The sequence below is a fragment of the Bacillus rossius genome, chromosome 10 (genome assembly GCF_032445375.1).
Source record: "Bacillus rossius redtenbacheri isolate Brsri chromosome 10, Brsri_v3, whole genome shotgun sequence".
Lineage (NCBI taxonomy): Eukaryota > Metazoa > Arthropoda > Insecta > Phasmatodea > Bacillidae > Bacillus > Bacillus rossius.
Window position 1 is genome coordinate 52,573,071 of NC_086337.1, and position 25,275 is coordinate 52,598,345.

Below are 25,275 nucleotides of genomic sequence, written 5' to 3' on the forward strand. Positions count from 1 at the left end.
TTTTCTTTACAATATCTTTCTAGTCAAATTCTGAATTGCTGTTGGTTCGAAGAAGCAGGTATTGGCAATGCCAGAGGTTATATGTTGTAATCTTGGACAAGACATGGATTTGTGTGTAAATATTTTTGATTTTTAGTTTCATATAGTTGAATCTTAAATGTATAAAACTTAGAAATATAAGGTACTGCCAGTAGTATTTTCTCTCCTTTGGAAAAGGGGGAAAAGGAGGGGGGGAGGAAGTTATGAGAAACAAGCTCAGGGATTGAATAGAATACTGGAAAGTTGAACTTTATTTATTTATTGCACCACATTTCAGCAAACACCATACAATATAAGAAGCTGTTCATTCACAATTGCCACGAAATTCTGCAACACATGTATATAATATATATAGTTTGTAACCTGTTTGTTTTTCATCAAGAGAATATAACAAGTGTCCCTCACATACAAGATAATATAATTTACACTTACATATTATAAGATTTTTGAACAGACGAGCCTCTCAGTATTCAAACTTGCCACCGAGTTGGTTTTGAGTTTCGAACTTGCAGGAGGTATTCGTCATGTTGCTATCTTACGATTGTATATATATATATATATATATATAGTATATGTATATTTGTTTTTTCGGACCCCAAACCAGCTATAACTTTGCTTGCAGACAATGTTTTAATGCTAGCATTGCTGCAGCAAATGTCGGTGTGTCTTGACAAGTTATTGTCTGCTCACAATATCTAAACAGAGGGCCGCATGAATGGCTCCCCTGAAGAATATTAAAATTCATACTCTTTAATAACAAAAATAACCTCAGCATACAAAAATAATACCAACAATGATACACTGTAACATCCATTATTAGCATTTTACATGCAAAGTGTAAAGAGTGTATCTTTGTCATTTCAAAAACAGCCTCGTATTTTAATTTACAATTTCTCATACCTCTGGACCGCTCTCATTTGTTCCCTTCAGATTTCCACATCTAAAAAACGTCGCTTTTAACATCCTCTGGCGTTCGGAAAAAATTACGCTGCAAAATTGGTCTGAGAGGCGTCATTCGTGAAACTTTGCTGCATGATCATCAATCATGCATGCTGTTCTGTGAAAGTCCAGTTTGTGAAGCATTCAGAAGACGGCTACTGCACAAGAGCCTTAAACATGCATTCCCAGTGTCGACTCCTGGAATGGTGTGACTAAGAGTGTTTTCAATTGTTAATCATCCACTTAATAATTTTATGTGACACCAAAAATTTAATTTAGCCAATGTTCACAGGTTTTCTTTTCAAAACAACCCTTTACTTAGATTCCATGCAGCCATTCACGAGAATCTTTCAATTAGGGCAAAACCTGTGCTTTTAGATTATTTTGGAATTTTGTTAATTTTTGCGAAAATAAGTTGTACACTCCCAGCACGGTAAAATCATTGTAAATTGTCCTTTTTTTTTTCTGTGCTCAAACATACTAAAAAAAAGTTAGAGAATTGTGTGAATCTGTCAAGTCAGTACTTGCATTTTGGTTTTGTATTTGCGAAGAGAAGAAAACCAAGAATATCTATTAATTCTAATACCCTGTTGGCAGGCATTTCTTGAGAAGTACAACTCTACATAATACTAGCGCAAGGGCAAAGAAAACTTTATTCTATGTTGAAGTGATTATGCAGTCGGAAAAGAAATTCTCATCTGAAGCATAAAACACCTCATTATTTAACTAATACAGAATTTGTTTACAAACAAGTTATTTTTTTATACAAGAATATAATTCATTTAAAATTTAAAAAAAAATTTAGTTGGGACTTGACAAAAATACATGAATAATTTACTACAAAGTATTTAGATAAAAATATGTGTTGACTACAGTATCAACATCGTTCAGGTTTTATATTTATTCTTCCAATAATATTATCTGTACATTATATATACCTTGTGTGGTTACAGAACTTGATTTTTTTTTTCTTTTTTTTTTTTTTGGCAACCTTTGGTTCTTGAAATTACTGGCCAAACAAGTTGTACTCGTCAGTGGCGTGGGAAACTCGTTGATTGGTTAATGTGACGTATTTACATCACCTCGGTTCAACTACTGTGTTTGCATGGTCGACGTCCGGTGTGGTTCTGCTGAGTTTAGTTGGGTGCTTCTGGTAGTGAAATGTTTTGTACGACACTGCCTGGCTGACGGTGCTGAGTTTACTCGTCTTCCTCCTCGTTCTGGTAAGTGACGTACCTCACGGAGGATTTCTCGCCCATGACGAGCGACTGGAACAGATAAAAAGCCGGATCCATCACCCGGAGCTCATAACCCCTCCGATGTGTGTAAACACCAGTTTTTCCTTTTTAAAAAAAAAAAAAAAAAAAAAACAGTTTTGCAAGTGTATATTTTTGCTAATAATCCAATTGCCAAACCAATGTCCACAGTTGCCAACTTGTACTTTTTTTTTTTTTGGAAGTTGTACTTCTTTAGGCATGTTGAGGGTGAAATTTATAAAAAAATGCAACAAAATGTGCATGCACTATGCGATGGAAATTTAACAGGAGGAAGTCCAATGTGCGTGCACATTCATTTCAATTGTGTTCGAACGCAAGATACACGACACAGCACTTGGTTTTCTTTCAAATAAATGAAAAATAGTTTTTGTAACAAACACACACATATACATAATATTGAACCAAAAGTTACAACTACTACTTCCTATATTTTTATTGCTACAATCAGGAAAAAAAAATTTTTGCAGTTGGTTTTCTGTAGGGTTTATGCATAATTTACAAGCGTAGAAAATTGTGTTAGAATGTATATGGCTTCAATGATATTTGCCACTTTGTTAATTCCCTTTAATTTGACAAATGCTGCACTATCTTTTTTGTTAGATGTTAACATTATTCTTTATTTAATCATGCCAAATAAGTATAACTTAAACATGCATATATAAGGACTCACACTTCTTTTTAGTCTGTCTTAATTTTAACGGTTTGTACTATTTTAGCAATTTAGTCTATTTTTGGACAGATTTAGAAACTCAATTTTTTTGCCGAATTTTAATATTCATGAATATATCCTATAATAAAAAAGTATTTTTTTTAAGTGTACAGTTATGATTGTTAAAGAAACATGTAAAGATAATAGAATAAATAATTATACTGGTACAACATTTGTGATTTTAATGATAGCTGTACTTACACAGCATCAGTAGTCTAATATTGATGCCTCTCGGAAACACTCAATCAGTATAATGTCCGGCAACCTCTGATCAATGTAATTGTTTCGAATCCTCAGCTTAATGCAGGGTTAAACTCCAGGTTATTTTCAACATAGGTGTAAGAACTGTAAACTTAAATTCTTGGGTGATTTTAGTTTATTTTCTGTTTATGTACTGTTTGAGGTTGGCAGGCATGAACGCGACTGGGAGCAAGTCGGCGTTCAACGCAGCCAACTTCACAAGGAGCGGGGAGATACGAGACAAGGGAAGACAGCAAAATTCCAGGCCAGACCTGTCACGATGTTCCGCCCCCAGCTCATCCATTGAAAGTAATTTTTTGCTACTGAACAGAAATCACGTGCTCTACCAAAAATGTTGACGTGATAATGTCTTATAAATCGATGAAGCCGGCTGCACGCACGAAAAATTGTCACGTTCCGCCTGAGCCGAGCGTGCAAGAACCGGCCAACCACCGTGCTATAATATCAAACAGGTTAAGGCGGCCTTTTTAACTAATTGTTTGTGATTATATTTAAACAAATTATTTAAATTAAATTTGCAAAAAATGTAAAAAATATTTTAAAATTAAAAAGTATGCAGTTTTTTATCAATGTTTTCTTATGAAGTTATCACGTAAAATTGTTGTCCGTAAAATGACTTTACAGACAACCCCCCTTTTTTTATGTATCATGTTGCCCTGATCAGGGGCAAAGCAAAGATTTCGTTTAGTGTAGTGATTGTTATGTATGTAATTTATAATAGCACTTAAGTTTTTTTTTAGCCAAATTGTTATTCATTTGGCAGCATGAAAAGTGCTATTTTGTTTATAAAATTAAAACCAACCACCACAAATTACAAAATCAAGTAATTGAAGTGTGATTTAATAAGTAAAAAGTACCTTTGGCATGTAATTCCTAGGGGAGGAGTGGGGAATATATAACAATTTCCTCTACTTTAATCGCAATGTTAATTTATTGAAATACAGTAATAAAATCCATTGAGTGTCTGTGCGAATAATTGCATGGTGATATATTTTTCTTTAACTTTCACATCATTTAATTAAAGAATTATGAATGTTAAATGGTTAATGATTGTGATAGAATAATTAAATTATATTATTGATGTGGTACATAGAAGTATTGGTTGAAGAGTGTGTTGGTAGAAATGGGAGCTTACACTATATTGGTTGCGATGGTTGTGAAAAAAAGGGTTTATTGTTATATCACCGTCTCCCATCATTGTAGTGGGGTAAAATATATGCCAGTTTTTACATGTAATCATAAGCTTTTATACACAAAAAGTTTTATCAAAATCGGTTCATTAGTTTTTGTGCGATATTCAAAAAAACAGACCGATAAATACTATTCAATAATAATAATATAGAGATTTGATAAAAAAAATAATTCAATAATAAACCATTTTAATTCAACTATTTTTAACTCAATAATAAAAATATTACCTATATAATGATAAAAAAATTATATGGATTAACTGTGTGTGTTTTGCTAGAAAGGAATAAATACATTTGAGTTTATTGTATTAATATGTATGATGGCTATGCTAATCAGAACACAATCGTGGAGCAACACCAGACTCCTATCCACCAAGACTAAGACTGTTTTTTTGTCCAAGAGCCGTGAAGACCTATGCTTATGCTGTGTACGGTGTTATACTTAACCCCGGCAAACAGAAATTTGTGTTGTTTGTTTAACATGAAAGAAATTTCAATAAGGCTGCTTATGAGTGAAAGAAAGACACAATTCCAACAGAAATCCAGATATCCCATTTCTATGATTTAAAAAAAAAAAAAAAATTTTTAAAAACAAGGTAAACAACCAGCAGTGACAAGGTACATCAAAAGTCAGTTAAGATATGGGAAACATGCAACTATCTCATAAATGTAAAAAAAAAAGCCATGCGTGTGGTAAAAAAAACAATCTTACCTTAAAAAAGAAAAACTGCGGACGAACTTCCGATTGCAACTCTTCGGAGACGCTGGACTACTTACAACATATTCTGCTGACAAACTTATCCAAGCCCTTTCAAACACAGAACACATGCAATAACACAAAACATTTTGGATGGAAATCTATCACAGCAGCTTCTTCAGTGCACATTGAAACATAACACGAAGCAAAGAAAACTGTTTTAAAACAAAACAAAACAAAAAAGTAAGTGAACACTAAACATTACATGCACATTCTCACACTCATGCAAATGAAATAAGTTATGGGCTGGTTTTGTGCATTAGAAACACTCACCCGCTCTTTGCGTAGTTAATCTTTATTGTGGTTACAGTATATGTATGGGTTGTCTTTATCGACCTTACTGTAGTTACTATTGTCAGGTATCTCTTGGTTGTGAGCACTTTTGTTACAAAGTCTATTTTTCATTATAAATTTGTTTCTTAGCAAATCTTTTTTTCTTATGAGCTGTATGTAGATACATGTGTTATAATTTTCTTACTATATTAATTATCTGTTACAATATCATTATATGTATAAAAGTAATAACAGCATCTATTTCCATAGCAGCAGATAATTTTTGCAGCGTCAATGCAAAGTTTTTCCACCAAACTCTTGCTTCATGTAAAATCTCAAATTTCCCATCTGCTCTAAATCATGGAATCTTGTAAGTTTTTTTTACTACGTTCTCCCAACATTTTTATTCTTGCATTCCCTTTAAAGCTGAACACTAAATATTTTTGATATAGCTTCTTATTACTTTAAATACAGATGTTAACAATTTTTTTTTCAACTCTGACTTAGTTTAGCATGAGAATTAACAACATCTATGATATAGGTACATTAATTTTAAATTTTTATTTAAAAGGGTGCATGCTTTTCTTTCATTTAAATACTTTCTCAAAGGTTTAATTTTTTAGTAATTAATGGAAGAATTTACTCACTAGCCATTCTCTAACATTAATCATGCAGTTCATTGTGTTTTCTTCAGTATATCCTTGCTTTTGGCTCATTTTTTTAGCAACAGTTGGAGACGACACAGTATTACATATTCTTGAACAACCACTAGCTGCAGGTATACAATTAGCCTTGGTACCAGGATCATACCAACCTTATTTTTTGAGGAGGTAAAAGAAATGGATGGTGACCTTGGGCAGTGACAGATGTAGGGGGTGATAGGGGGAGGGATTGATTACCCCCTCCCTTTACACGAAGCTATGAAAAAAATTTGCAAAAAATCAGTGAAGATAGTATGTGACTGTGGGAGGAGTCAGGTGGCCTATAGCTAGTATTACGGGCCCATATATCAGTGTGTTGGTTTCAATAGGAATGTATGTTTTTTCGAATACACATGTTCAAACTTTAAATTTTTCAATTTTTTTTCAAACACACCTCCCCCTTCCCCTCTGAAAAAAATTCTGTATCCATCTCTGGCCTTGGGAATTTATGTATTTTCTATTTTGGCACAAACAGATTATTTATATTGACAGATGCCTTACCAGAACAGATGTATGTTTAATCATCTTGTAAGAATATAAGTTATCCGGAATATTCATTAACGCTACTTATCAAATTTGAGTTTCAAGAAGAAAAAAATTTTTTTTATATATATATATATATATTTGCAAATGCTGAAGACTGAATTTGTCAAAAGAAATGTCGTAGTGTAGTACTATAATAGTGTTTATAAGAACATAAACTATAGTGTTGGATTGACCTGCTTCGTAATTGTAATGAAAGTTACTATTTTTCGCAGCACAATTCCTGGCAGTTTCCAGCACCCGTTCGTCGCCCAGCCGTGAGGGAGACACGAACGATGATATATTTCAAATCCTGTGGGATTGGAGGAGCGTGTACGACCAGTCATCGTGGATATCAGGTAATACCTATGCCAGTGTGGAATTTAATAACTGACTTGTCGTTATCCTTTATTGGGTTTTATACCATGTTTTAATGATTGCATTTAATTTATTGCTACTCAGAGTTCAGGGATGGTAATCAATTCACCAAATATTCTTGTAGGATTGACCTGACCAGGTAACTTCTGTACTCAGGACCCCGCCTACCTGGCCACACATACACCATGTACAGCTTCAGAAGAAACCACGCGATTCAAAAACTGCTCAAGACGTCCGAGTGAGATCTGTTTACAAAAAAAGCATTCAAGAATCTGGTAAGGGGCGAACTGGTAGTTCTGTTGCCATATTTTATTTTTTAAAACGAATTATTAGAAAAGTGAAAAAGGGTGTAAAATTTTGTGTTTTCAGAATAATTTTTGGACATTTGAAAAGCGTGGGAAAGAGTCTTGAAAGCGTCCAAGGGCCTTGTATATAGCACCTTTGTCTTCATTTTTCTGCCATCAAATGTTATTTTCACCGTTCGAATCTAATACTTGTCCCTTGCACGACGAGAAGATTTTGCGCCGGTTCAGAGGTGATACCTACCGCGCTAGAATCACCAGCGGGCGTTGGACTTATCCCGCTTCGCTGTCACAGATGCACCCGTGACTAGGTGGCCCACGTATAAGGCATTTAAACGACGTTAGTTTACCTTCGATTTGTTTTAAATCGTCTAAATTCAACTGTTAGGGTATACCATTGAAACTTGGACATTCTTTTTATGGACGCTAAGTAAGATGTGAATGTGAATGTTGAAAAATGTCTTATCTTTAACACGATAGGGTGTGTGCTTGAAATCGCACAGAAGCGCGTTGCCGAAGTGTGTGACCCAAGCAACAGAGCAGCGACCGACCCCGCGGGGGGGGGTGAAGAGGGGTGGACGGGAGAGCAGGAGGTTGAAGGGGAGGGGGCTAGTTCTTGCCTTCATCTCCTCCTTGGTGGGCGGGCTCCTCAGCAGGTACATGAGCGGGGCGTACAGGAAGTTGAGGATGGCGATCCCGAACAGCATCCACTCGAACCCGATGGTGTTGACGAGGGTGCCGCTCAGGGCCGGACCTGCACACCACAGCAGGCGGCATCAAGGTCACTCGGTGGCGGTCCGAAAATGTAACATTGTCACTTCTTGGTTAAATATATTTGTGGAAATATATTTGTGATTCAAATATTGTCATTTACTAAACTATCATTTTTAGCTACAGGTTATCTAATATAAATATATCTTTAAGAAAAATTCTATTAATAATTTTTTTGTTTATATAATTGTTACAATATATTTAAATATACGACTAAGTCCACTGGTTTGTTTATTTCATACTCGGTATTGCCATTGCAGTCATGGGGGGGGAAAAATAATGCATGAATGCAAATAGGGGAGGAGGTCGAACATGTATAAAGCCCCCTGTTTTCTGGTGTCTGAAATCAGTCTACCAGCGCCTGACGACGGGAACAGGATGCCAGTTCCCGAAATGCCCGCGACTGTTTTTTTGTCACAGGAAGCCTACGAGGCTTAGGATCAAATTTCCCGCACGATCACACATTAATTTAATTTTCCTTCTCCCGTAAATGCCCGTATTTTTTAACAGAACAGTAGACAAACAAAAATAAATACAAATTAAAAACATCGTAGCGGGGCCTGGGTGATTGCCTGGCTTGCCCTGCCCTGTTGCCACCCCTACAGCCATGTATGTTGTGTGTGTTTTTTTATATATATTATATATATATACCATGTTATTAACTCCAAAATTATATATATATATATATATATATCTATATCTATATAAAAGTTTGGAGTTAATAACATGGTGTGATTTATTCTTTTACTATATATTTTTAAGTCATTTATTGTTTATACACTGACATGATTGAGTAAAATGTAGTCTTCAGTCTTCTAGCTAACACCACTGTAAACTGAAAGGTAAAAATACCATGGAAGGGTTGTTTTCGAGGACATTTTGTTTGAAATTCGCTGTCCCCGCAACGTCACAATGGCCTGGCCGTGAAGTGTTCCCCGTCGGGAAAGGGCGGAGGCTCACCGACGGCGAAGCCCAGGCAGAACGCCACGTCCCCGATGGCGTAGACGCTGCCGTAGACCGCGGTGTGCCGGATGTCCACCAGGTAGCCCAGCTCCGGCATCATGGAGCTGTCCACCATGCCGATGGCGAAGCCCAGGCCGGCGTTTGGCACGATCAGGTGGTTGATGTTGCTGGCCAGCGGGATCTGCGAGGAGTGACAGCCGCTGTTGGCGAACCTTCTCTCGCTCGTGAGCCAGCACTTAGCTTAGCTGATAGTAGACTGGCATTAGTAGTGAGTCAACACTCAGCTTAGCTGATAGTAGACTGGCATTAGTAGTGAGTCAACACTCAGCTTAGCTGATAGTAGACTGGCATTAGTAGTGAGCCAGCACTTAGCTTAGCTGATAGTAGACTGGCATTAGTAGTGAGTCAACACTCAGCTTAGCTGATAGTAGACTGGCATTAGTAGTGAGCCAACACTTAGCTTAGCTGATAGTAGACTGGCATTAGTAGTGAGTCAACACTTAGCTTAGCTGATAGTAGACTGGCATTAGTAATGAGTCAACACTTAGCTGATAGCAGACTGGCACTAGCATTCCAAACAGCTCCTCTTATTAAAAGTCCTGTCCTGAACGGAGGGTTATTGCATTTTTACACGGTATAAAAAGATGGTTCATTACATTAACATTCAAAATTATGTAAATAATATATATTTTTTTTTAATTTTCATCATGAAATTTGTTCACATTAACAGTGATTTGTAACAATTCAGAAAAGTATTCATAGTACTTTTTTTTTTGTACTAATAGCATCATTTGCACTTGCTGTAAGATAATTTTCTGTGTTACCGTAGCTGGGTATTGCATACAACTGTAGCCTACTTCTGCTGCCCCATTTACAGTGTGTGGGCGGACAACTCCAGTGATAAAACAAGAAAGTACACCATCAAAATTTTTATTTTTTATTAAAAATTGTTGCACCCAGTGCTTACTCTGCAAGTGCAGTGCAGTGAATTATTCATTTTGTAACTTCTACACTCATGCATCCACCTCGAAGTTATGTTGGTTATACTCACACACATGAGGCATATCCCGATGACAACCAATCCTATTAGAGAGGCCAGCCACCTGGAAATAATAAAACAAAATTTTCGTAAATCGTGAACTTCTAATGGTTGTTGAGACATTAACTAACTCATTTTTTTTTTTTGTTTCCCTACTCACCAGCTGAGACTGACTTACTGTTAGCAATGTAGACCTAAGTTATAAACCCTGCCAGTTCTGTTTCAGTTTTTAATAGTTTTTTGTTTTGTTTAGAAATTCACTTAGGATGCTGTGCATTTTCTAAAGTGTATAAATACTGATATAGACTATAGGCATGTTTCAGTTGTTCAGTACTCTATGGTAAGTGGAAATATGCTTAAAAATGCTCGTCTAGTCAGTGGTGTATTTTGTTTTAGTGGGGCTGGGTGATAAGTTTGATGATGCATGGTGATTCTAGCGCTCTCTCTCCTCTCTTCTCAGTCTTCTCATCGAGCATAGGGAAACTGAGAGATTTTGAGCGGTAACCAAAAATGAAGATAAAGATGTATTGCAAGTACCTTGAATGCTTTCAAGAACCTGTAATAGATTTCACATGTCTAACAATATTTCTGAAAACATATGTTTTAGAATTTTTTTCATCTCATGTCTAACAATATTTCCGAATTTTTTTCACTCTTCTAAAAATACATATTTAAAATTAAATATGGAAACATAACTTATCATTCGCCTTCAGTGTATTAATGAATGCTTTTCGAAAACAGACCACACTAGAATATCTGAGCAGTTTTCTTATCACGTGTTTTTTTTCTTCTTCTCCAGAAGCTCTGCACATCGTGTGTGTGCCTGGATAGGCACAGTCAGGTTTACCTGTGCATTAACCTAATGGGGGGCAGAATTCCAGTGGCGCTAAACTTGCAGAGTAATTTTTACTATGGATAGTGTTAGAACTCAAAAAGAAAAAAATTTGGAGGGCAGATGAACTGAATTATTTGTATTGAAAGATACATTCAAATATATAATAAAATATAAAAAAAAAAACCTTTCTTTTTGGCATACTATCCAACTTGCGATGTATTAAAAATGAAATTATTGCAAATAAATATATTTATTTACTATCTTAGTGGAATGAAACATATTTGGAATAATGTAGTGGAATTAATATGTGGTGGTGATATGAGGTGTTATCGGGAAAGGTTTTGGTTTTTTTCGGGTTGGAAAAAAACAGTAGGAGCGCCACCCGGGTGTGAGATAGTCCGGTGACGTGGTGCGGGGCGTGGCTCACCTGCCCATGCGGTGACCCAGCGGGCCGAACAGGTTGGTGCCGATGAGGTAGGAGATGCTGGCGGGCAGGAAGGTGACGCCCTGCTGCCAGCGGTCCGCGTCCATCGTGTCCATCATCCATATGGGCAGCGACGGCTCCAGCATCGCGATGCCCATGTTGGCGAAGGTGATGGCGCCTGCCGGCAAGCCCCGTCACTCGTCGCCACTTGCTGCTCCGACAACAACCCAGGACTCGTCCAGATCAGAACCACGTAGGACTGTGCCGACACCCGGTACTGGTGTCGCGCGTCGGCCCATGTCCAGCTATCACGGCTGATCCACAAAGTGGTATCGCGAGGAAATAAAATACTATCTGTGCCAGTGGCGTAGCCAAGATTTGTGTATGGGGGGTTTTAAGAAGCATGCGCCCCCCCCCGGTATTGGAAAATTTGGATTTTAAGGTGTAAAATAGTGCTATTTTAGCAGTTTTCGGTACTTAAATTTAAATATTGTAATGGTAAAAATTTTATTAATTTTAATATGAAATTTGTTTGAATGATTAATAAGAAATTAATTAAATATTTGGTGCTAGGGGGGGTGGGGGTTTGAACCCCTAAAAGCCCCTCCTGGCTACGCCCCTGATCTGCACAGATTTGTTTTCCAAATACTTGCCTTGTTGGTTGTGACAGATCACACATCCTCTCTTTGCTGCCGGGTCAGGTTGATAATATTTTAAGTGTCTAATGGTTAACAAAGAGCAAACAAGAGAATGTTTACCTGAAAAATACGGGAATTACAGTGTTTCAAAGAGCTCGCTTTAACTTTGGATTATTTACTTAAATAATAATAATAATAAATAAATAATTTATTTAAATATATTAACAGAATTATGATCATTAATAAAAAAAATTAAAAAAATTATGTTTTAACTAATTATTTATGAATTATGGCCAATAATTACAAATTGGGGTTGTGATGCGAGGTATCAGGGTATCGATTTTGGTATCGGTGAATCGGTTTCGTAAAATGTGGATATCGGAACAGACCTACTACAATTGGAAAAGAAAGGACAGGAGTTTTAATGTAACACAACGTGTAATACAACAATGGGGATGTACTGTCCATTGTACTATACAATAATTAACACTACCAAAAGGAAGAACAACATTTAAAAAAAAATTGAGCAATAGTTTGTGAGGATTATTGACAAATTTTCAACCAAACCTTTGGTTATTTTTTCTACTGTTTTGGAAGTGTGCGTATTCCTGAATACGCACTTGCTACAAGATAAGGTTGCTGTGCCTACACTGTGAAAATATGTTGTGAATTTCACAAGTTATCTCTCAAAAACTTAAGCAAGAATAATATAAACATATGTATTTATTTTTCAACTACTCAAAATAAGTTTAGTTAGAACCAAAAGCAGCAGAGCGTCTGTACCGGACCAGTGAACTCGAAACAAGTTTGTTTTTACTGGACGAAAAAGGTAAAATGACACAAAATTAAAATTGTTGTCCAGCTTTAAAAAACAATTGAATTCTGTTAAAATCAATTAGCTGTAGATACACTAACTTTTAGTTAAATATAGGATGTTTCTTATTAAATAAATTTATAAATTTTTTAGTATAAACAGTAAGTATTTCACAAGAGGCTAACTTAAGCTCTGGTAGGTCATAGGTTCATGGTCACATGTAAGCCTATTTAATTACCAGAAAACTCATAGCTGCGTGAGGTCATTGGAATAATATGGTACAAGTAAGTTGAGTTTTTCTGAAATCTGGTGTTTTTACAATAACCAAGGCAAAGGGAATGGTTCCTGCAAGAAATCAGTGTGATGCAAATCATATTTTTATATATATTTCAGTTATTCAAAAAAATATTGTTGACAGGGAAATACTTCTTCCTGTTTATGTTAGTTACCAACTTATCCTAGTATATCCATGATTTAGGAGGAAAAAACCTCATACAACGAGAGTGGCAATCTTTTACCCTTATCCTGAATAAATCCCAAACAAGATTTCTCGATACAATTGGGGAAGAAAAAAAAAATCTTGTAAACAAATATGAATCTATTTTTATATTTACATGTTATTGTTAAAATTTTAATGTTTTCACAAAAAAAACTGTTTTTCAAACATTAAAATATTTCAACCAAATTAGCTCCAAATCATTTTTTATTTAAAAAGTTTATGAACACTTTATTAGATGTGAGTGGAAATAAGGGAAGTTACTTTACAACGTTAACATGTTAACATCACAACCTTCCCCCAACCAGGGCCCCGGGTGCCACATTTGGTTTGTGCGTGGTGGGGGGGGGGGGGGGGGGGGAGGGGGGGGGGATTTCTAAACTGGTAGAGTAATTTTTTCACTATGGATATTTACTTGAATAGCGTAGGTTTTTTTTTTTTAACAGATAAACTGAATTAATGGCGTTGTATCCTCAAATATTCGAAATCGGGTATTTTTAACGTACTATCCGACTTGCGTTGTATTGAAAATTGAAATGACTGCAAATGAACCTATTTATATGTGGTCAAATTTCAAGGTCAAGGTCAAATTTCAAGGTCATCTGATAAAAGATATAATTGCAATGTTACCTTAGTAAAAAAAATTTAAGTTACTTTTTAAAAAAATGTACGGTCAAGGACAAATTTCAAGGTCAAGGTCAAATTTCAAGGTCAAGGACAAATTTCAAGGTCAAGGTCATCAAGGTCAAAGTTGTAGATCAAGGTCAATGTCAAATTTCAAGGTCAAATTCCATGTACCATTCTAACTTGAATCTAAAGTATTTGGAGTAGTGGAATCAACACGTGGTGGCGATATGTGGAAGGTTTTTGGGTGGTTTGCAAGAAGAGGGGTTTGCCCAGATGAGCCCTGGCTCCGGGTGGAAGCTAGTCCTATGGGGGGGGGGGGGGGGGGGAGAGAGAGAGAGGCAGGGCTGGCGCGTCCATACAGGCGAACCAGGCAACCGCCCAGGGCGCCAAGTAGCTGGGGGCGGCGCAGCACGACACATAACAGCTGATACAACATGTTTAACGATTATTGAAACTAGATGAAAATGGATTTTTGTAACAGTTCGGAATGTTTATATTGATATAAGTAATTATTTAAAGTCCACGGTGACCTGGTTATGATTTGTAATAAGAAAAAAAAAATACACAAGCCTGCTTACATTTGATTGTTGACAAAATAGTAGGCTTGCGTGATGTATTTTGAGGCAAGGACCATTTTTTTTGGTGGCGTCCGGCCCGGGGGGGGGGGGGGGGGCATTAGGGTTTTTCGCCCAGGGCGCCAATTGACCTCGCACCGGCCCTGGGGAGAGGGGGAGAGGGGGGGCACCCACCTGCCGCCACGATGATGTAGGGGTCCATGACGAGCGCCTTGAGGGACGGCGGGTCCGACTCCTGCAGCACCACGGCGGGTTGCAGCATGAGCAGCTGCAGCACTGCGGGCACACACGGCGCAGCTGCATCCTCGTCCATAGCGCCAACTGCCAACTGTTACTGTCGCTGCTTCGTGAACTACTGCCGCAGGGGCTTAGCCAGGGGGGGGGGGGGTGTTTTGGGTGTCCAAACACCCACCGAAATATATATATATATATATACACTTATGACAAAATTTACACTTGTCCAGCTGTTGAAAATGCACTTAGATGAAACTAAGAAAGAACCCTTGAGCCGATAACCCTTAATATTCAGCAATGAGTTTTCAACAGTGTCTCTTTAAAAATATCATACAGTCGGGACACAAATTTATGTTACTTAAATCCAATATTTCACTTACGAAAGTGCTTAAATTGCACATTAAAATCAAAATTTTTCCGGGGGAGGGCCCCCGGACCCCCCCTCCCTAGTACGGGGGCAGGGTGTAAGTAAACACCCTCTGAAAAGCAATTCTGGCTACGCCCCTGTGCCGTGTGACAGGCAGCGCTGGCAAGATCTAAGGTCTTAAGGCCTCCGTCTGCCCGGGCACACACACACACACCGGTGTGCAGAGCTTCAGGAAAAAAACAACGCGATTCAAAAACTACTCAAAATATCCGAATGGGGTCTGCTTACGAAAAACATTTAGAAGTTCGCTGAGAGCCGAAAAAGTACTTTTTTATTTCGTATTAAGTTTTTAAACCATATTTTTAGAAGAGTTAAAATGGCTAAAAAAGCATGTTTCCAGAGAAATTTTTAGGCGTAAAACAATCAGTACAGATTCTTGAAAGCACTTAAGGGACTTGCATTACGCCTTTATCTTCATTTCTTCACCATATAACGTTACGGTCACCGCTCAAGTTTCACAGTTGTCCTGTGCACGACGAGAAGACTGCGCGCCAGTCCAGAGGCGACACCGCGCTGGAAGCACCAGCGAGCGTCGCGCTTATCATCTCGCCTCACCAACACACATACACCCCTGACGAGGCGGGCCCCTTAAGGACACAGCCAACTGCTGTCTGGTCAGCTGGAGTGAGGCAGGGCACGGAGGTGGGGACTCTGCTGGGATGGGTATCCCTCTAGCCTCTGGTCATAGCCGAAGCTATTATAATCCCTCATAAAGTTCTCTCTTTATTTACTGGCTCTGGAATGTTTTAATACACATCTGTGGGTCGACTCCTAAACTACCCTATAAGGGCGCAGATCTGGGAGGGAAGGTACAAGGGGCGACGGAAGACTGCCTTAATGGAAAACTACCATAACGACAGAATTCCGCCTGGCCTCTTCGAAAAAGGCCGAAAAGTACCATAACGGAAAACTGCCATAACGAGGAGGGATTCTGCCATATTTATTTATACACTCCATGGAATGAGTACAACTGCTTCGCTCTCGAAGAAGCGTATAGAATTCAAGATGTAGTTTCGGACATACACCATCACTCATTAAACTGCATTTCATGACAAACCTCAGTCTGTTTGTGCCTTAAGAAGGGAATAGATCTCTTTCCCGAAACGTTGCAACTGTTCTCATAGGAATCATATACTGTGTTAGTCTGTGCTATCATCTTTGTGGTTTTCAAAATATCTGTTTTTCGCTCAACAGTGCTGTGCGTCTGTATAGCCGATGTTTTTGACGTGACAACGTCTAATAAATCGATAAACGCCGGCTGCACGCAAGAAAAAGTGTCCCGTAACGCACATTGTCCCACTACGGATGTCCCACTACGGATGTGTCCTGTTATGCTCATTGTACGCATGCGTGGCATCTCTCTTTCACTCGATTGGAACAACAATCGATTTGACTTTTCAATCATATTTTCGTAGTTTGAATTATTAATATTATGTAATTTAACGATCGTCCATAGATTTGCAGCCGACAATATATTTTTAATTTCCCGCCTACCACTATAAGAAATAAATATGGCGGACTACATACGTTTTTAAAACTTCTACAACACAAAACAAAATTTTTATAAATATATATAACATCTTAAACAATTATTTTCAATATGGCCTCGTGGCCGTGCGGTTAGCATCGCTGACTACCAATCCAAAGGAGCACTGTGTGCTGGAATGTCAATTAAAAATGTACCAAACTTGTAAAATGTAAAATATCATGTGAATAAAACCAATTCAAAGACAAAGACCAATCCAAAGGTTAACGGTTCGAATCTCGGCTGCTGCGAAAAATTTTTTTTGTACTTGTAAAAATTAATACGGCGCGCGCGACACTCAAAAGTAATAAATATATTTAAATTAATGAATGCAAATAAAAGTACATTTATTAATTAAATTGTACATTTTATTTCACTCCTTTGTATCCATATAAAATAGTGATAATTCAATAAAAATGATTCAATTTTATTTATAAAAGTATGCAGAGGTAGATTTTATCATACAAAAGATAGAAAAATTCAAAAAAATTCTTCCTCAAAGAATATAATATTTTTAATGCCTAAATGGTTTGGTTGCAAAAACCTATTACGGCTCAGTCTCAGGCCGAATATGATATTTCCTTTTCTTCTGGATCAATCATTTCATCAATGTTTTGTTATGACTTTGTCACGTTAAACTATCGTCCGTAAATCTACTTTACAGACAACCATTTTTTTTTTTTTATCGTTGAGCTATTCTGTTTGCCGTTGTGCGCCGTAAATTTCCTAAATGCAACCGAAAAATTCATGTAAACTTAAATATTTGTACATTTACATTAAAATAACTGTATCACTACAAAATAGTGATACCATTTATGCTTTGTGTTGCCCCAGTACCTCCAATATTTAAAATTATTTACAATAGCTTTACAGTATTATCTGCGCATATTAATTACGGTAAAACAAAGAAAGTCAAAAGTATATAAAAAAGTTAACTTTTCTGTAGCTTTAAAACCAAATAAATAATTTTTTTCAAAATAACTTTACCATCGATCGTGTAAGCTCTTACGTATTTTTTTTACTGGTCTATATTTCTGTTTATTTGTTGTACAGCGGGACTGTAAATTTGTTTGCCGGAAATCAACTAAAAAATTGCCAATCTAGTTATACAAATTATATTTCACTGTTATGAAATTACATAATTCATGCTGAACGAACAACATAAGAACACATAAATTTGTTCGTTACCGAGGTTAGATGTTACTGCACGTGTAAAGGACAAACGAAACTACAGTAAACTCGTGGAATAACATCATGTCAGTGTTAAGAAGACTGCAAGTATCCGCTCTACCACTCTGGTTCTGGGGGTAGAGCGCCTGCCTTGTGACTTGTAGGACCCGGGTTCGCGCCCCGGCTCCTCCAAGGCGGATTGCCCAGAGAGAATGGCGGCATTTTCTCTGGTAGGAATACAAACCCTTGTAACAAGTCAGGCTACCAAAGAAACGGTGGGTGGAACAGAAAAAAACCTTCCAGGTGGCTTCCAAATGGGGAGCCCGTTTCTTTTCTTGGGCTCCCCATGCGGTGGCCATTCCGGGGGTTTCTCCGGGGGAACGGAGTTTTGGAAAAAAAAAAATTTAGTTTTGTAGCTTTTTAGTAACTGTAGCATTATCATTCCAACATGTTATAAATAAAGCTCAAACATTTAAAACATTTTGCTTTTGAACATAAAATATTTGAATCGTATCAGTCAGTAAGTGGTTGTATACCCATGTTGTGTGTTTAACAATTTATCGGTTTATATTTTCTTCAATTATTATTGACAGTTAAATTTTAGTCACAAACTATTGAACTTTGTTATGTAGTATTTTAGAAGTTTTTGACGAAAAAAAATTTTTAGGCACATAAATTTTATTCCTGAAAAACCACGTAGTTTTCAATCAGGATCGTCTTTAAAAAAACGTCGTTAAAAAAACACGCACACACACGTGTGTGTGTGTGTACCAGTATAACATCCAGATATAAATAAAACATTATATTTATTTCAACATTTGATACTTTCCAACACAATCTTATGATTAAAAAATTATAAATTTTAGGCCTTGTCAAGAAATGCGTGATATATATATATATATATATGTGTGTGTGTGTGTGTGTTTTAATTATCTTACAAATATACGCTTTTCAGTCAAATTTGCAAATGTAATTTCATGGTGTTCCGCAAAATAGTAATTTATCTCGACTACTCTTTAATATTTAATAAATGATATTCCAACTGTAATCAGATTTGATCAAGAAAAGATGCTGATGAAAAATATATATTTGGGAAATATGTTTGTGTAACTATTCAGCAAGATATTTCAGCTGTCCAGATTTGATTTTGAAGCTAACAAACGTCTCTGAATTACGATAGCATTTATTGTATAACCTTTAGTAAAAAAAACAAATTCAATTAATCATAATTATCACATAGTAAGTACGTAATGGCATTTAACGTGGTGTCCTCTTTTAAGAACTTCGAATTATATTGGATGCCAAGCTTTTTTTTTTCACCAACATGTAGATAATACTATTAGCAACACATGAAGATCTTTAGGTCTTATTAATTTTATATATTTCTCTGCATCAACTAATTTTAATTAGGAAAAAAGTTCTTAAATTAAATTAAATTAATATTTAAAAATTTCAGGCATTTAAATTATTTTGAATATGCTACATTTCTATTTATTCTATTCTATTTATTAGACTTTCAATCAGTGATGCACATTTTATTATGTACCTATTTTTGTTGGTTCAGATCTCGGTTTGGATTAAGAACTCAAACTTTCTTTTAGGTACAGAATTAGTGACACTTTTAAAACAATTAGGAACTATAAAATGTGTAAAAAAAATTATAACTATTTTTGAATAATCTAGGAACATTCATTGGTAAAAACTTAAGCTGAAAGTTATTTTAAACTTTTGTAATTTATTTTGTATTGTGAAAAACAAAGTAACCAATTAGTTACTTTTGATTTCGTCCAGATGGCTGTATCACATCTGACGCCATTTACTCGAATATAGACCTTTTTATGAGCATCGCGGGACGTGCCAAATGAAACTTTTATGAAAGCGAAACTATTATGAAATACATTTTTTTTCCCTTTAATCGTCGTAACAATAAATAATCCCAACTTTAAAAGTACTTTAGAAAATTAAAACTACACAATTTAATTCGCACGACAGTGCTGCTATCTGTAGGATATTTGGCGTAGCAAATGTATCGGCGGTTGTCAAACATCCGCAATAATGCATTTAAATAAATCAATTTCTAGCCTCGAGCAGGGTACAGTTTATAAAACCAGTTGCTTTTTCGTTTCCTAACAGGGATCGGGTTTTGCACTCGTTCTGGAATACGGTCTGCGAGTTATTTTACGGTTGTATCCCAACAAGGTAGTGCTTATTCGCTGCTTTGCCCGAACGTCTTGGAATACCGGCCCCAGTCAAGGGTGTTATTCACTGTCAGTGAGGCGAGATGATAAGAGCGGTTTCGCCTCTGAGTCTTCTCGTCGTGCTTTGGGCAACAGTGAGATTTGAGCGATAACCATAACATGTATGGCGGAGAAATGAAGATAAAAGTGTCACGAAAGTCCCTTAAGTGCTTTCAAGAATCTCTACAGGAAGTTTCATGCCTAAAATTTATTCTGAAAACACGTGTTTTTATCAATTTTCACTCTACTATAAATACAGTTTAAAAACGCCTTCGAAGTCTTCTTAAATGATTTTCGTAAACGGACACCTCTCGGATATCTCGAGTGGTTTTCAAATAGAGTGCACGCCGTATTTGTGCCCGGGTGGGCTGGGACCCTGCAATCAACTAACGGAACATTCAGCTATAGGTATTGAGCTACTGGCATGTGATGAGAAGGCAGGCATGAGTCCAACGTTCTGCGGCTACGCTACGTCGCTTACGAGGACAAGTAATGGAATTAATTGCGCAATGGGTGTACAAAACACAGAATAATCAGTGTAAATCAGTGAATTATCTAATTTATTAAACTGTAGAGATACCCTGATTCAAGCAAAGCAATTTTGACATTCTTAATCGAAATTTTCTGATACATGTGAGTAATGTGTACACTGAGAAAAAAAAGACTGTTCTATTAAAACAAAAATCTTCTTTCGTACATGGCCAGACAAAAAAAAAGTTGTTTACCAAGCCAAAAATTAATTTGTGCGTTCAGCTAAAAATAAACATTACAATAAATAGTACATACTAGTAGCACCAGCACCACAGCACTAGCAGAACCAGCACTAGCACCGCCAGCACTAGCACCGCCAGCACTAGCAGAACCAGCACTAGCAGAACCAGCACTAGCACTAGCAGCACCAGCACCGCAGCACCATCACTAGTAGAACCAGCACTAGCAGCACCAGCACTAGCAGCACCAGCACTAGCACCAACACCACAGCACTAGCAGCACCAGCACTAGCAGAACCAGAACCAGCACTAGCAGCACCAGCACCACAGCACTAGCAGCACCAGCACTAGCACCGCCAGCACTAGCACCGCCAGCACTAGCAGAACCAGCACTAGCAGAACCAGCACTAGCACTAGCAGCACCAGCACCGCAGCACCAGCACTAGTAGAACCAGCACTAGCAGAACCAGCACTAGCAGCACCAGCACTAGCACCGCCAGAACCAGCACTAGCAGCACCAGCACTAGCACCAACACCACAGCACTAGCAGCACCAGCACTAGCACCGCCAGCACTAGCAGAACCAGAACCAGCACTAGCAGCACCAGCACTAGCAGCACCAGCACTAGTAGAACCAGCACTAGCAGAACCAGCACTAGCAACACCAGAACTAGCACTAGCAGAACCAGAACCAGCACTAGCAGCACCAGCACCACAGCACTAGCAGCACCAGCACTAGTAGAACCAGCACTAGCAACACCAGAACTAGCACTAGCAGAACCAGCACTAGCACCGCCAGCACTAGCACTAGCAGCACCAGCACTAGTAGAACCAGCACTAGCAACACCAGAACTAGCACTAGCACCGCCAGCACTAGCACTAGCAGTACCACCACCAGCACTAGCAGAACCAGCACTAGCAGCACCAGCACCAGCAGCGCCGAGGAAGCGGCGGGAGAGAGGGGGGGTCCACTCACGGCCGTCGCCGAGCGCCAGGGCGGACAGCACGAGGAAGGGCGCCGACTTGCCGACGAACTCGTACATGACGCCGCCGAAGGGCGGGCCGATCAGCACGCCCAGCGCCAGGCCTCCCAGCGCGATGCCCATGGCGTTGCCGCGCTCCTTGTCGTCGGGGTAGCGCTCCGCCAGCATGCCCATGCCTGCCGCCACACCGGGTTCTTTTCCAGTCCCGCGGCTCTCGCCAGTTTTACCATTAGTTGTTCGTCTGAAGTATTTTTCCAAACCGTCTCAACCGGGACTCGAACCCAGAGCTCCTCGCATCGGAAGCCTGCACGCATTCAACTCCTCCCCTCCACTTCTCTAACAATTCATCATACTGTTGAACGGGGAGAGATTGGAACCGGAAAACGACGTCTGTGTTTCAAAAATTTTAACATTATATAAATACCATGTAATTACGAAGACGTGGCCAACCTCAAGCTTTAAAACAAAACAAAAAAAAATATGTTGAATCCAGATGGAACATCTGCTAACGAATTAATCAAATACTTTTCGCGTCGAAGGTCTTCACAGGCGCAACTATATGTAGCTGCCAGTAACTATTAACTTTATGAATCCCACTCAATTATATAGTATGCTTTAACAAAATCTATTGTTATTAATTTAACGGTATAAATATTTTATGAGCTAAAACCTGTTGAAACTTGAGTTAACGTATTTCGGTTATCTTTCCTCCTGTAGGAGCGGTGGCCTTCCTCACGAGCTCGAACGATGCAATTCATCTGCGATGTTTATTTAGCAGATTCGTGAAATATGCTAATTCAAAACATTTTGTTTTGCAGATAACCGTACATTCGCTCGTGTGTCTCGGGAATAACGACGTTTTTCCCCATGCCGACGGCTTCAGCCTCAGAGAGCCTGATAAGAGAAATCCCCGCGGCGGTTCCTGCCCTGGTTTCTTTGGCAAAGCCCTGCCCCCCCCCCCCTCCATCCTCCCCCTTTTCCCACTCGTTCGTTTTAATGCAGCGGAAATAAAAGAGAGGTTTTCCCGGCTGACGGGCACAAAGGGGAGAAGGAAATAGCGTCGAAATGAAACAATCTCTGGAGCACCCAAACTTTTACTGGCGGGAAATGGCGTGGGTTGGAGCGCCCGAAAAAACAAAGGAACTGTCCTGAAATCCACGCGATTTCTTTCTTCTGGAGTTACGACTAAAGACCGAAAACAAACCATCAAAGATTGGCCAAAGCTAACATCAGTCTTTCAATTTAAATACTATATAGACTTTAACAATGCTACATGTAATTATTTATTCCTAAGTTTGGGAAAGTACTCATGCGATTACATATGAAATAGCGCAAGGATGTGAAGATAATAATTCACACGTTAAAAATTAAGCTGAAAGAAATTTGAGCCCATCATCAGAGAAACATATTGAAATTCACTTAAAAAAAAAAAAAAGATGAAAATTGTAGCGTTGGAAAATGTCTCAGTTGAATACAAATATACTCCGCGTATAGCATGAGTGCAGATAGGAACGGAGAAGGAAAAAACTTTAGTGACCGCTAAAAAATACGTTTGTCATTATAAGTAGTAAACATTAGGAGCTCCTGGGACAGGGCCCAGGGCCAGGTGCGAGGTGGCGACCACCCTAACGTCACGGCGGCCATATTGAACGATGATGTCACCATTGTATTTTTCGTTACGGTCGCCATCGTGGATTATGACGTCACCATGTTCATCTTGAACTCAGTCACCATATTGAATTTCGTCATCTTGGAATTGAGCGCCCCGATCCCCCCGAACGTCCCAATTTTAGTTGCGGTCACCAGTTTGAATTATGACGCCCACCGTTGCACCTTTCGTTACTTTGACAAGATCTATCTATGAAAAGATAATTAAATCTATAATATATCTATGACAAGATAATTAAATAACCAACATGGCGTGTGAAACCGGGCCTCGGGGGAAAATAAATCGATCGCGGGTCGACCCGATGAAGACGTCACTCGAGTGAGCAGCTAACGACATGTGGAGTTGCTCGAACGGAGTCCCTCCATGGGGGAGAAACTCTAATTACTGAGACCGACACCTAGTTTTTGAAGTAGTTTTTGGCTCACTCTCTAGATAGTAGATTTCATTATGTATTACTAACATAGTAATGTTTCAGCTATTACCAGGCAAACAAACCAGACAAAATTAATGTACTTTATTATGATAGCCACATTATTGTGGCTCATACTTATTTATATAGAACATGCCTTTTTATTACAAAAAAACAATATTAAGTGTTTTTTATGCACACTTTAAATCTCTTCTAAGAAGGACAACATGGGAAAGTGGTGATAAATACGCGAGACAAGTGATGCCAGTCAGTGGCGGATCCAGGATTTTCGTTTGGAAGGGGCTTGACCCAGCTGAGGCTAGGCTTTATTAAGGCAAACACTAAAACAATAGTGGACCCAGATGCTTTTGGAGGGGGCTTGAGCCCCTTAGCCCCCCCTCTGGATCCGCTACTGATGCCAACGAACCTGGCGGCGTGGAGTGAACCCACGTTTTTAAGTACGTGAAACTAGTCACAGTAGTGGCATCTAGCGGCGCGGAGTGGAAAATATATCGAAATAAATGAAGTAAATTGTCTCGTGCTTCACCGATGCTGATTGATCAGTGTTTCCCATACTGTCCTATTACGACACTTGCTTCTAAAAAGCGGTCGGTAATCAAGTAGTTGTTATTATTAAGCTAATTGTTAAACCTTCCACCCGAAGGTTTTTTTTTTTGCTAGTAGTTACGGGCCCACCCGAAAGATAGTGCCACGTGTCACGTAAAACTTGGTCTCAGTTTCCACTGCAAGAGTGGCGCTTCTCTTTGAGCCGGCATCGGCAGGGCTAGCGAGAGCCACATTGGCGGATCCAGAAAAAGGGGGGGGGGGGGGTGATAGCGGCATGTTCTACCCCCCCCCCCCCCGCCTCCCCGTGAGCCCTGAATAATTTCTGATTTTCCTAATCATAGTTTTCCAAGATTACTAAAGTATTTTTTTTACTGCAGTTCTAAGTTCTGTATATAATAGGACGTTTTTGAACCAGAAATCAAATGCACACGACTAAATAGGAACTACAAAAGTACCTATTATTATTCAGCTCCCAACCCACTGTTAAATAGAGCAAGCAAGCTAGTTAAGACCATACATACTCAACTTATTTCAATTATTCTGAATAAACTAAAAATTTGTTATAAAAATTATTTTCTGCCCCCTCCCTGAGCCTCATGTCTGTATCCGGCCTCGGATTGGCCGAGAGGACCCTCACCTGACACGCTGGAGCAGGAGGAGCCGATGCCCTGCAGCGCCCTGGCCAGGAACAACACGCTGTAGCTGCGGCCGAAGGCGAAGACTGCAAACAACAACAACAACAACAACAACAACAACACTGGCGTGTCCTCGACGCGCGCGCGCTGTGGCCTTCCACGCGCTGACGTCCGTGGTTA

The 25,275-nt window shown here is 38.6% G+C and overlaps 1 protein-coding gene across 2 annotated transcripts in view; it reads right to left on the reverse strand.

Moving 5' to 3' along the window:
• Window positions 1-281: 281 nt before the first annotated feature.
• Window positions 282-25,275, reverse strand: part of LOC134536134 (synaptic vesicular amine transporter) — a 145,261-nt gene continuing 120,267 nt past the window's right edge. Inside the window, exons 6-14 of one of the 2 annotated variants that reach the window (XR_010075766.1) lie at window positions 25,098-25,181; window positions 21,809-21,991; window positions 14,705-14,806; window positions 11,384-11,558; window positions 10,134-10,185; window positions 9,080-9,263; window positions 7,969-8,102; window positions 5,128-5,223; window positions 282-2,246 (exon numbers count right to left, since the gene is read on the reverse strand). Coding sequence is in view for 1 of the 2 variants with exons in the window: in XM_063375726.1 (XP_063231796.1) it covers window positions 2,178-2,246; window positions 7,969-8,102; window positions 9,080-9,263; window positions 10,134-10,185; window positions 11,384-11,558; window positions 14,705-14,806; window positions 21,809-21,991; window positions 25,098-25,181 (983 nt within the window). In the remaining variant the exon portion in view is untranslated. The remainder of the gene's footprint in view (window positions 2,247-5,127; window positions 5,224-7,968; window positions 8,103-9,079; window positions 9,264-10,133; window positions 10,186-11,383; window positions 11,559-14,704; window positions 14,807-21,808; window positions 21,992-25,097; window positions 25,182-25,275) is intronic. The other variant, XM_063375726.1, reaches the window with a different exon arrangement.